General features: G+C 51.1%; 4 protein-coding genes across 4 annotated transcripts; 3 read left to right on the plus strand and 1 right to left on the minus strand.

Annotated features, from left to right (window-relative positions):
- Positions 1-28: 28 nt before the first annotated feature.
- Positions 29-4,403, plus strand: J4E90_010294 (uncharacterized protein; the record flags this gene model as incomplete). The annotated part of the gene is made up of 4 exons (XM_051439807.1): positions 29-88; positions 221-1,405; positions 2,335-2,639; positions 3,710-4,403. The coding sequence occupies 4 exons, from the start codon at positions 29-31 to the stop codon at positions 4,401-4,403; spliced, it is 2,244 nt and encodes a 747-aa protein (XP_051286234.1).
- Positions 4,404-7,361: 2,958 nt separating this feature from the next.
- J4E90_010295 (uncharacterized protein) lies at positions 7,362-8,518 on the plus strand (the record flags this gene model as incomplete). Its single annotated transcript, XM_051439808.1, has 3 exons — positions 7,362-7,448; positions 7,503-8,157; positions 8,367-8,518. 3 exons carry the CDS (start codon positions 7,362-7,364, stop codon positions 8,516-8,518), a joined length of 894 nt encoding a protein of 297 aa, XP_051286235.1.
- Positions 8,519-9,694: 1,176 nt separating this feature from the next.
- On the plus strand, positions 9,695-10,096 carry J4E90_010296 (uncharacterized protein; the record flags this gene model as incomplete). The annotated part of the gene is made up of 1 exon (XM_051439809.1): positions 9,695-10,096. The coding sequence occupies one exon, from the start codon at positions 9,695-9,697 to the stop codon at positions 10,094-10,096; it is 402 nt and encodes a 133-aa protein (XP_051286236.1).
- A 1,176-nt stretch (positions 10,097-11,272) lies between these two features.
- On the minus strand, positions 11,273-12,798 carry J4E90_010297 (uncharacterized protein; the record flags this gene model as incomplete). The annotated part of the gene is made up of 3 exons (XM_051439810.1): positions 11,273-11,931; positions 11,987-12,032; positions 12,088-12,798. 3 exons carry the CDS (start codon positions 12,796-12,798, stop codon positions 11,273-11,275), a joined length of 1,416 nt encoding a protein of 471 aa, XP_051286237.1.
- Positions 12,799-12,916: the final 118 nt, after the last annotated feature.

A 12,916-nucleotide genomic window follows, 5' to 3' on the forward strand; every position in this document is an offset into this window, starting at 1 on the left:
GTCGCAATATAGTTGTCGCATGCGCACCATGTCATCCGACTATGGATCGGACATCGACTCCGACGTCGCAGATGTCGTCGATAAGATTGTTTCGTCGCAGCAAGCTCCCCCTTCCTCCGCGCAAATACCACGACCTGCGCTAAAGCCACTCAATACCACCACATCTCTCACCCCACCGTCATCCCATAAGAAATCAGATGCAACTACTCTCCAACAATAGCACCAAGCTGCTTCAACGCCGCCGCCCTCGGCTTCATCATCAGATACCAAACCGTATCGCTTGACGTTTGGCAAACATGAGGGCAAGACGCTTGCGGAGATACCAACGTCTTATGTTACGTGGTTGATTAGGAACCCCATATCGAGTCGGCCGATGGAATTGATATATGCGTTAGAAGAGTGGCAGGAGGAGAAGAAGAATGGGAGGAAGGCGGCATCGCAATCGCAAGCATCGCAGGTGTCGATGTCGCAGACGCAGGCGTCGCAGATGTCAATGTCGTCGCAATCGCAAGCTACATCTTCGAAGATGCCGCTCTCTCCACCGTCGTCTCAAGCCTACCAGGCCCCTCCTCCATCGTCACAGCCTGCGGTCACGAGCACGCATATCTCCAAATATACCTCTCCTCCGTCACCATCTCGTTCGCCGTCACCACCGCCTAGCACACAGTACCCACTTCCTTCGTCACAGCCCACGGCACATCAAGGCTCGCCCGATGGCCCCCTATACATACTCCCTTTTGGCGATTACAAAGGCAAGACTCTACTCGAGGTACCAGAGGATTACCTCTACTATCTTGGTGCGAGCGAAGACAAATTGGCTACTTTGCCTGGTTTGGCTGACGCACTCGGCTTGATGCAGAAGGGTCTACCACCAGTCGTTACGGAACCCATGGCGCCGAGTCAGGCTTCATCGCAGACTTTACCACCGCCATCATCTGCCCCCTTCTCGTATATGGACTCTGCACCGCCTGCATCCAGTCAAGTTTCTGTGGCCAGTCAGCAGGCCCCGCTACCACCTTCGACTGCGCCTAGCCATTATTCCCTCTGCAAAGACGACATGCCGAATAGGTCGCAACCTCCTGCACCTCAGCTCTCTGCCTCGCAACCTCCACCCCTTCGCGAACCATACCGCTTCGACTTTGGCAAGTACACCGGGAAAACCATCGCCGAAGTCCCTCCCTCCTACATGGCCTACCTCGACAAAGAAGGTGTCATCAAGCAACGTCCCGACCTTGCCGCTGGAGTCGATGAGTACGAACGCCACCACCCACCCATTGGGACGCCGCACAAGGGAGAATACAGATTCACGTTCGGCAAGCATGTAGGAAAAACATTGGCGGAAGTGCCCTCTCAGTACATCTGGTGGCTCAAGAACAACACCACTATTTCCACGGACAAACCTGAGGTTGGTGCTGCGATTCGGCAGTATGAGCGAACTCAGAAGCATACTCAGACTAAGACTCAGAATCGGAGGCGGCAGAGGGCTTGGTCTCCAATGTGCTCATGTTGTGACTGAGCGCACTGATCGCAAGAGTGCCTTACTCGTCGTTCAAAGGAACAATACCCAGGCAAATCACGGTCTCTAGTACTACTGTGAGTAGTAAACGTCATTGCGGGCGCTTCCAGAAGAATGGTAAACCCAAGCTCGCGCTTGAGGTCAACTCGAAATGCATACACAATCTGGTAGATCACAACATCTTCTGGCTTGTATCTTGTCTGTCATATTTCCGAACATGACCAGGCAGTGCGCATTCGAGGATTACATGGTTTCTATACAACGAGCTCTGTATGTAAGCTGGAAACAGCAAAGGTTGAGTTGCTCATACCAACAAAATGTCCAGGTTGTGGTCTTCATGCATCTGAAAGCCATACCATCCTTCTTTGCTACGCGCCAGCCACCGCCTTATGCCATTGGACACGCTGAACAGGGAGCGCGAGAATGTACACGAGAGGCTGGGCTGGCGCTAGACATTGCGAGGCTAGGCGGCCTGTTGCTCAGCCGCAGCCACCAAGGCGGAGGCGTCTGATCTCCAGCCTTGCGACCCCGCAGATTAAAGCCAGCGTCCGCCGCCTTGAAGGCCATAGCGTCCGCTCTCGACTTTTTTTTTCCGGCTCAGAATTTATAGCATGGCTTCTGGTAGCGCGACACCAACAGGAGCTTCCACTCTCGACTTCTCTTTCTGGTTCAAGTCCTGTGTCACTGCTTTTGGTTGCGCGACAAAAAAGGGATCTAATTCGAACGCATCCCAACAAAACACGAGCAGAAGATGTCTAGCCACAGAACGACTTACTGATACCCCTGATACCCCTACGATCAAGTTCGCGCGGTTCAAGAACGCGACTTTGGAACTTTTTGAGGCGCCCATCGAGTCCACCGATTACATTGCTTTCTCTCACGTGTGGGGCGACTGGGCCTGGCGTTCAATCGAGGGCATACCGTACGAGGTGAAAGCATCGCAAGAGAAAGCACAGTTCATCGCAAACGATCTTCCCGCTTTGGTGGGCGATGGTGCCTTTTGGATGGACACGTTGACTGTCGATCAACGAAACCCAGTTGAAGTCTCAGAGATTGTGGATGTCATTCCCGATATCTTCAGGATGGCCAGAAAGACGATTGCAGTCAAAGAGTGCGACGGATTGTATGATTGCTGCATTGCTGCGGTTGCTGACTTCGAAACCGCGGACGAGTTCGCCAGCAGATCTAATGATCACAGCATTGCGCATACTCACTATCTCTGCGCAGAGTCGTACCTCCAGAGATTATGGACGCTGCAGGAGTGCTTACTCTCTCATACGATTGAATTTGTGGTTGGAAGCGACAGTATGTCACAGCATTCTTTTGCTTTTTGCTCGTGGTTGACCAAAATTCAGACCAACCCAAGAAGCTCGCGGTGCGGGAACAGGCTCTCGGCGACAGTGATTTCTATCGACACCAGATGGATGTTGGGACTATCGCGCTGAATCTCAAGAAGCTAGCCTACTCTTTCTGCGGTTCTCAGAGCAATACCTTCATAGACGAGTTCGTGAAAGCTTATGTTCATGGCGGGACCGTTGTTAATCCACGTAGCGCAAAGCGCAGCCAACATGAAGACATCCACTCGGGTGGTTTTCTACTGGCGAATCGAGCATCGCCTAGATCCGCTACTATGCCCTGCGACTACATCTTCGCAACCATGCCATCTTTTCCATGGTATACATATCCGAAGAAAGAGGCTTTGTCGATGTCGTTTGGAGAAATTTATTCAGATCTTTATCAGCAAGCTGAACGATCTGGACATGCTTTTACATGCAGGTTCACTCGATCGATGCTTGATCCCATATGCACAGATCCCACAGACGGTTGGCTACCAAGCCAATATCTTCCCAGTCCAACGACGCTCGGCGATTTCCTGAAACTGGTGGGAAATCGCGTACCCAAAGCCTCCAATGCTACTTCATCGCACGTGCACATTACATCGGATGTGCAGATTATGGAACTAGAAAGCGAATGCTTGCCAGACATTCTCATCGCCAGGCTAGAAGCTTGTTTCGAGCAGTCACGAACACCATGGCTTGAGTCTTACACAAGTGGTGAGCTTCCAAAACTCGGGAAATATCCTAGTCATCGTTGGACGTGCAATCACGCTGATGCCGCGAGGTGCGGTTGGGTTCCCATTAATCCAGAGTATGCAGCACAAGCGTACGACGATGGCGATCATACTCGGACGAGAACCGACCCCAGACTAGAATTCGAGGAAGACGATTGTTTAGTGGACATCAGTAGCCTAGACGAGACTGAGCCAGAGGCCAGCATGGATGAGGCTGGTGAATACGTACCACTCTTTGCGCAAGCTAGGAGAATCCTTGTCCGTATGTGGTTCGCATATGAGGGGCAAAGCCGCCCTGGAGCCCAGCAAGAAGAGTGGGCAGACTTCAAGCGGTCTATGCAAGATCTCTGGTCAACACCACTACTACATACCGTACTCCTCCTAGCTGGTATGATCAACTGTCGCATCCCATTATCCGCCGCAGCATGGGTCAACAAGCTCTTCATCCCCGTCTACATTCGCCACAACGAAGATCTTCTTTCCGTCGGTCTTTTGGCAAAGCACGCACGTCAGCCTAAACAACAGCGAAAACACCCTTTTCACCTACTATGCGTTGGCCAACACCTGCCTTCGCCCCACCAGAAGGCTTTTGGACAAGACTTGTTTCTCGTGGACCCATCAACCAAGGTACCGGTTGGCTTGGCCCCCGATATGTTCCATGAAAGATACTCGGATGAGGCATCCGTAAAAGTCGCAATTTCTTTGTATAATCGCTATTTTACGGAATTAGGAGAGAACAAAGTAGACATCGGCCCCCGTCTGCTCTCTGATGAGCCGTCTGTTCCTAGAGAGGCTTGTGTCGCGAAGCCCCAGTAGACTGTAGAGTGTGGTTGCTGATGACGGGATTGTGTGTAGCCCTCGAATAAACTAATCCACTTCGGAAAATTATTGCCTACATACATATGCGGTCGGACTTCTCGAGACACTCGTGGGCTTCTTCTTTTGTTTGCAATAGATGTATTAAGATGAATGTATAAGCAAGTAGGTATCGTCAAAAAGGTGTCCAAGTCTGGTATAGCCCTCTACTAGTATTAAAAAGGTCGTAAAATAAGAGTATCTGCAACATATCCTCGGCAGCACGGGGAAGCTCGGACTAAGCCTCGCGGCGCAATAGATGTAGAGTACTTAAACGCGTTCTTTAACAATTTGCATGCATAACCTTTAATGTCTAACTTCTTTCTTCTTACACTCTAAACTATTTTGCTCTTAATGCTTATTCTCTAGCTGTACATTACATGCGCTACACTATCGCTCTTAGCACCTCTACTACTCTTACAAGTGTAGAGTAGCGCTAATTTCCGAGCCTGTTTAGTTTTTCTTTCTTAGGATCCGCGCCGTGTAGTAGTCTGTTGTTGCTCTATTTGAATATCCATACATTAATCGCAGCGCTGGAAGTTACACGCATACTCCGATTGCATTAGAGAGACCTAGAAACGCGTTCTTCTAGTAGAGTTGTTAGCAATCAAGCCAAGCTGGGGCTTGGAGACAGGTGTCTAGTCAATGGAGACAGCTGCTAGGCCTATCTAGGCAGTTGCTAGGCCCAAAACGGTAGCCTCTAAGCCAAATTCTACCCTCCAGCTTGTTTCTTGCCAACCATACCGTCTCCCCACGTGGATCTGCCAATACAAGGCTGTGAAACATTGACTTCGCGTATGCAAGTTGTCGCCAGGACTTACGGCATAGCCAGTCACCTTTTGTTGAAGGCTGCGTGCAGGCACACGCGACGCGTCTGGACCCCGCTGTTGTCGATGCTCGCGACTCTAGGCATCGTGTACTGCGGATTGTACGCGTTTGCTTGCTTCAAAGACTCTACTTATCAGGCTCCAAGGCTAAACTGACTAGGCAGTCGTTCTGAGGGGTTGCACATAGCAGTGTCGCGTTGTTGCGTCCTTGTGTATGCTGCTAAGTTTACGTGACTACTACCGCAGGGAACAACAAACATCAGCAAGTTCAAAACGCACATTGAAAAGAGGTAGGTCACTCAAACCTGTATCTGCGCGTTTCGTTGCGGTGGGCAGATAGTCCGTCCATGCTTCAATCATACCGTATACCAAAGTACAATCTCAAAGACCAAGCCCAACCCAGGACCAGACCGCAGACCGAGTCAAAGGCGCACTCTATTCTTTCCGTCTATGCTTCGATGTCTTTGCCCCACGACTAGGTCTTGAGGGGCTTCTCTGAGCTATCCCAGCTCCTGCGCCCTAGGACCTTCCACAGTATGCAGTAGACCAGCATGATAGGGCGACGCCTGCCTGTTATGATACGCTGAGAAGCTAGTTCCCGTCGAACACCGGGAACATGCATGTCAAATGGCAGGTCGCTTCTAGCCACAAAACCCTCGCTACTTCACCAATCTGATACCTACATGCCCACACCATCAGATGACGGGTTCCTGTCACCCTGTCATCACGCACCAAGATCACTACCGCGATGCCGACCTGCAGCTCCATGCTATGTGCGGACAACACATCACTCCGTGGACAGTGCATATCTAGTTACGGATCACCAATGGAGAAGAGCAGACTTCACCGCTCTTACTTGTCGCCTGTTCCAGGACTGCGACGGTGTGACATCTGACACGGGTGGCTGCGTGCGGACAGTGCAGCGGAGATACCTGGTCCTCCATCACTGCCTGGGTGATTCACCTGTGCAACATGGCGGGGTTCCATGTTTGGTCGGGGTGCGAGGGGATCCCACGCTCCAGTGCTAAAATGGAGTTTTTCCCGTGGCCAGATTCTCGTCAGGGTTGAGTTGATTGACTCACATCGAAGTTTAGCCCTCAGTAGCAGAGCTGGTGTTACTATTGCACCTTACTTGAAAGCACCTTTGTTGATGCTCTTCTACCTTGTGCATCGGGATCCTGGACAGACGATACCGGATCAATACTTCTCTGTCACCAAGAAAGCTTTTTATTCATTTTGATGCAAGAGTCTCGGTTCGTTTGTCCTGCTACACGATATGGATCGTGATCATATCTCACGACACCGCCCCTCTCAGCGTCCAGAACGAGACGATACCGATCGTTCTCAATCTCTATCGATCACGCAGCGTCGTTCGCGCTCCCCTCTACCACTCCATCCCAATAAGGCATGTCGTATCAGAGATGTGTCTTCCCATCGTCTTATGGAGGGATCATCGACAGCAGAATCATCGGTACAATCTCGCTCTTCTACAAGTGCTCGGTCACGCGGTTCAGCCTTTACAGAAGCAACAAGTACGCGGTCATTGTATCGATCGAGATTAACCCCCCAGACAACCACTACTCCGTCAACACGTCGATATGCCACCCCAACATCAACATCAATAGCACGGCAACGCTTCCTAGCGAGGCATACTACATTTTCGCCTCCTCCTCGACCATCCGTTCCACACCAAACACACCCAGGTTTCTTGAGCGAAGGAAAGCAAGTCCGCGAATCGATCGAGACCAATGATGGTCGAGCCCATATCGAACAGCCGAGAGATGCGTCGGCCCAGCAGCCGAATCTTTTACCCGCTTCACCGACCGACGTGCTGAAATTGATCGAAGACGACGAACAACTCTCGATGCTGCTGACTCAAGGGTTCGGTAACAAACACGATCCCCATTCTGATCATAGATCAGAAGGCGTCGCCCTCCATGACCCAAGATACAAGGAGGCAGAGGTACAGTCAGGGAAGACCATCGCCTCTTTGATCGCTGCTATCAACCTTGGAAAGAAGCATTGGCACAGTTCATGGGATCCACTAGCTGAGGAGGTAGGAAAGTCTGTTTCACCCTACGTCAGTGGGCCGATGCGAATTGGCATTGTAGGCGAGACTGGGCAAGGTAAATCTTGCCTTATCGGAGGTCTGTTAGGTGACGAGGGTATAGTTCAAACTGTACGTCAACTGTTTGCATCAGCAGCTGTGTAGCTGAGGCTAAAACTTAATCAGGCAAAGAGTGGCGAGAGCCTGACCAGAGTGATTCTGGAGTACCATCACTGGATCGATCACGACTCACGTTTCAAATACCGCGCTATCATCAATCTCCTCCCGTGGGAATCTGTACAGAAACGGATCGAGACGTACTTCGAACACTGGAACCACGGGCTTTTGTCACATGAAGACGAGAGCGAGCATGAAGATGAAGATGGTGATCAAAGCCCAGATCCTGCAGGCCCGGATTCTCCCGGGGCAGATACGGAAACAGCTACAGGGGTTTTCCAAGCACTCTTCCGTGGAGACCCCAGTTTTGAGGATGAGGATACCATGAAGGAATACCTGATGAGCAGTGAACGGTCACCTGTGCGACATGATGTACGAGATCGGCTCATCAAGCGCGCTCGCGACATGTACGACGAGCTTGATTGTCAGGATATAACCATATACAAACGAACCGCCGAAGAGCTGTGGCATGAGCTTGCTCGATTCACGCATGGTCGCTTGGTCGATGACTCAAGAGGAGGTTGCGACGCTTGGCCCTTCGTCGAAGTTGTCAAAATCGGTGGGCCCTTTGCCCTATCCGAGCACATCGTCATCGCTGACACGCCGGGTCGAAACGACCTGAATCGCCTTGCGCGTGCCAGCGTGGATGACTACCTACCATCTTGTTCGTCCGTCATAATAGCCTGCAATATTAGTCGCATCATATCTGACGACAGCCTCCCCAATCAAATCGAGAAGATCCAACACCACCGTCCTGTGACAGTAGTCGCTACATTTTCCGAGGTATGGGGAATGAATCTATCAGGGCGCCCTTACTGACTGCAAGATAGGACGTCAGCCTGGTTCCCAGCAGGCACACTAAGCTTAGCCCAGGCGAGAAGCATACGTATATGAGGCTTCACGAGAAACTCAAACAGCTTGAACGGGAAGATTTTCAGCCCCGAACTCTGGATCAGAGCTCGCTCGCTGAAGCTATACTACGCAACCAGTTGACGCAAAAACATGTCAAGAAAGCGTACGTGTAGTAGCTGAGGATCCGGGCATCATTGATACTAATTAGAACATAGCATTGCGCAAGTGCTTGTTGAGGAACGCAGCCGGCGCGTGAAGGAAAGGCTTATGGCAGAAGTGCGGGGGAAAGGCCGTCCTCAAGCAGTATTTTGTGTGTCCGCTTTCGACTATCAGCGTAACATCAGGGGGGTTGCCGCTCACGACTCCGCGCTTCTTCCTCTCAGCCCCAACGATACGGAAATACCTGCATTGAAGCGACATCTCATCTCGTTATGCTCGCCCATGCGAGTGGAAGAGCTAGTGCGCTATGTGGGCGCAACATTACCGGGCCTCGTGCTCAGCATGGAGATGGGGATCAAGAAACGAACTGATGTGTTTCAAGTCAAAATTGAAGGTGGAGTCGAAAAGCTGAGTAGTGTAAGTGATTTAAAATGCCACGAAAGCCAAACTAATACCGTCCCAGACTTGTGTAAAGAAGGTTCATCGATGCATCGATGATGTATTTGAGGATCGAATCGAAAAGCCCTTATTGGAGACCTTGCGTACGCAACTTCCTGCATACATTCAACATGCAGAGGAACGGTGCGAAGTGTGGCTTCAGGTGTGATTCACAAATGTCTTAGAAGGTACCTGCTAACGCTTCAAGTGGCATCATAATACGCACAAGACATTTGTCAGCAACCTAGGTAATAGACACCTTCTCATCTATAGCAAATCTGACTGATGGCGTTCAAGGCAATTACAAAAGGCCTAGAAAGGGCAAGCCGAGTTGGAACCATGAGTTGCTCGAGCAGCATCGCATCAGCCTCAATCCGATCTTTCAAGGCATCCATGAAGTTCTGTGTAATAGTATCGAGCTAGTAAAGCAAGAAATCATGTCAGCAACAGGCAAACTAGCCGAGGACATCCGCAGTGAGTTGCTCATACAAAACTTAACTCCCTAGCTAACAATATGCAGAACAGTATCCACAGCCCAGACCTGCTGAGCTAGACCTACTCCTCGGCAACATCTACATAAAAGGTGCAAATATTATGGCGATGAAAACCAAGTGCATTGGCGATCTGAGGACGTTCATCGAGTAGGTACTCAGCGAACGGACAATCCACTTGATTTTGCTGACTTCGACCGTAGGGAGCAGAGACTGCGCTGTCTTACTGACACCGACGATATCTCCTACTTCGGGTACGCCATGATCGATGTATACACAGCGAGCAAAGAGATCAGGCGAGGGAACAAGAAGGAGGAGACACGAAAGGTCATGCAACATCGAACTTTCAAAAGACTGCTTCGCGACGAAGATACAACGCCATTCCACGCTATTTGTGAACAATTGGAACAAGCCATCAACTCTCAAAAGCAGCTGATCAAGGAGTACTTGAAGGAGAAGATCGGGTCGTTATTCCAGGCCATCGGCGATGATCTGAAGCGATTGGGAGTGGAGCAGGCGAGTCTGGACCACGGCGAAGACCGCGAGGTTCGCGAGTCGATTGGCAGGACGCTTTCGAAGGTGAAGGGGGATCTTGGGACGATTGAGGCGTTGTTGAAGGAGAGCGGCGTTGATTGCGATGGTATCAAGGATCAGTTGACGTGACGATCTTTTTCTGGATATGCATTAGATGACATCGGGTAATGAAATTCTATTGCTTTAGTGTTGTTGATATTCTTCCTCTCTAAAGTCAACTTCTGCATACTCACCGCACGAGTCTGCCCACTACTTCTCGCGTCTAACAATGAAGAATTTACCTAGGTAGTCCGGTCTTCTACTCGCAAAGGTATTAACTGACAGAGAATGGAATATTGTGCATAGGTCATGCTGCTCGTGTTTAGTCAGGTCAGCGTCTGCGCTGTTGCTTCGAGGATGCGCCACACTATTATCCCCGGGGGGATAGTGTGGCGCGTGCTGGGTAGACAGTGTGGCGCGCGCTGGGCTGTCTCGCCTTTACCACGAACTACCTGGGTACGTTTCCAACAGAGGCCCAGAGATAGATATCACAAGACAAACTATACGATTGCCCGCATCGAGGTCTGAAGCGACAGCTGTGTTTCGCAAAGCAGGAAAAATGCGAGTCCGAGCCGTGACTTCCATGTTGAAGAAAAGCAAAAGCGCAGCGGCACGCATGCTCCTATTTCGGGGGCGGACTAGACCACGCTAGCCACCAGCGCTAACACCTCCCTGCATCAGCCACCCAGTTCTCCCAACCATCCCATCTCTCCGACATCGACATGACACACGCCCACATATGCGCGCTCGACTCGTATGTGGAGACGACAGATGCTACCTGGCCATGATAAAGTTCCGGCCCTGGGACCCGCTGTCAGGGTCTGGCTGCGCACGCTGCGCTACGGCAAGACACCCAGACCAATCGACCGCCGACGCGAATGTGAGGCTGTCACTTGGCGGCAGGATCCACCGCTACTTTTTTGCTACGTATGATGTGCTGGGGTCTGATTCAGATACTAGGCTTTCAGGGAATGGAGAGATGCATGCAGTGTGGCTTGCGGCTAGCAGGCTCTTTAGATGTTGAGTTGGATATCCTGGTTGCCATGATGGAGGCTCTCTCTTTGGAGACAGGACGCCATGGCGAGACTAGCGAGTCTGGTCCCCGTCTACTCTTCGTACTATGGCCGTCCGCAGATCACGTGAGAAATCGATCGCGATCTATCTGGATTCGCAGTTACATGCTCTTCATTCGTAAGCTAATGGTATCCAGGCGCTCACCAAGGCCTACCTAGGTAACCAGCACAACAAGCCAGCAAAACAACCCCATCACAACTCCCGCTCAAACTCATGGCTCTGCAACATCGTCCCCCCTCGCCCATCTATACTAACCCTATGCAACCTCCCAACATTCTTCCCCAAATCCAACTCTACTAAACTATCCTTCCTTTGTCCCCTTCTCATCCGATGCACAGAGCCCGTCATCTCCTGATCCACAATCTCCGTATCATCAGGTATAACCTCATCCTGCGGTACATCTTCAATGCGAAACAAAAGCTGGTATGCCGGCGCATCGTCCGGGCGATTGGGATCCTTTGTATCCCGGAAAATTGTAATACTGGGAATATGTTTTAACCCCAATTCCGCCTTGTGTTGGACGAGCATAAACGCTTTGTTTGCGCCGACGGGTGTGCCTAGGAGTGCGAGATACTCCTCACTGGACTCGTCTACTTGGACACCTGGCCATTCCGGTACCTCTTTATAGCCTTTGCTGACGAGAATCCGGTTGATGACGGGTACGGTTTCGGTGTTGATGATGTTGCTACCGAACCAGTATTTTAGGTTTTTGGGGTTGGGATTGCGCAGCCAGAAGGCGGCCATGATGTCGGAGGCTTGGCGGAGGAGAGGGAGTTGGTCCGCTGGGAAGCCTTCGGCGTAGGTGTCCATGGCGGCGGGCCAGGGGGCGAGGAAGTTGTGGCCGTAGATTGCTGGAGAGGGGGTTTAGTGCGTGGTGGTGGTGGTGGTGGTGGAAGGATGTCTTACCTCCTTGTTCAGCATTGAAAGCGAAGCGGTAGTAAGCCCCAGTAGCCTATGTATAGTCAGACAAAACGTCAATGGCGTATCTCTCTTCCTGGTTTACTCACGCCATACTCTTTGTCGTCGTCGTCGTCGTCAGGGAAGTAAGTCTGCATGTCTACCGGGAGATCATCACCATCATCATCCACCGCGTTCTCATCCATATGCTCGATAGAGTAACACTTGTTCTTGCCACCTTGTTCCACCGATTTTACGCTAAGTCCGAGGTCATTCAGCGCAGCCTCTATCCTGTTGTTTATCTCTAAGTTTGAGAAGTCGTCCGAAAAGTCGCAGTTGATTTCTGGGTCATAGTAGGCTTCGTGCCAGTACCAATCCCTTAGCTCGGCTAGTTGAAGGTCAGTGTCAATGGCTGGGTATAGATGACGGTGGAATGGATATAACTTGCCTTCAAGCGTTCCCTTCCACTGGCTTGCCGCTGATGGCGGATTGCGGTTTAGATAGTTGGGCCATTCTCGTCCCGCGACTTCATCCGGCATTTCCATGAGACAACGGAGCCAGTTGCCCTTCTTCTTGTACCTCTCCCAGGTGGCATCGTTCGCGTAGTCGGTGGGGTCGAAGTCCACAGCAGTCTGGATTAGATTTGGTTCGGAGGCGGAGGCTTTGTCGTTGGTTGATGGGATATGCACCGCGCTGTCTGGACGTTCTAGAAGGCTTGATGGAAAGGCTGTGGAATTGGAGGAGCCGAACGGTACTTCGACACGCTTGCCATAGACCAGCGGTACACATATCACGGTAAGGAGAAGTGTAGCAATCTTCATGGCTGATGTGACACACGGATTTCGTTTCTCGAGGTATGGGTGTGAATTTGGTTGAGCATTGCGTTACTCCAAGCGAGAGAGCTCAGGAGTAGACACACCAAGCGCTTCGTCATAGTCG

Source organism: Alternaria incomplexa (genome assembly GCF_024043165.1).
Source record: "Alternaria incomplexa strain BMP 0042 chromosome Unknown scaffold_21, whole genome shotgun sequence".
Lineage (NCBI taxonomy): Eukaryota > Fungi > Ascomycota > Dothideomycetes > Pleosporales > Pleosporaceae > Alternaria > Alternaria incomplexa.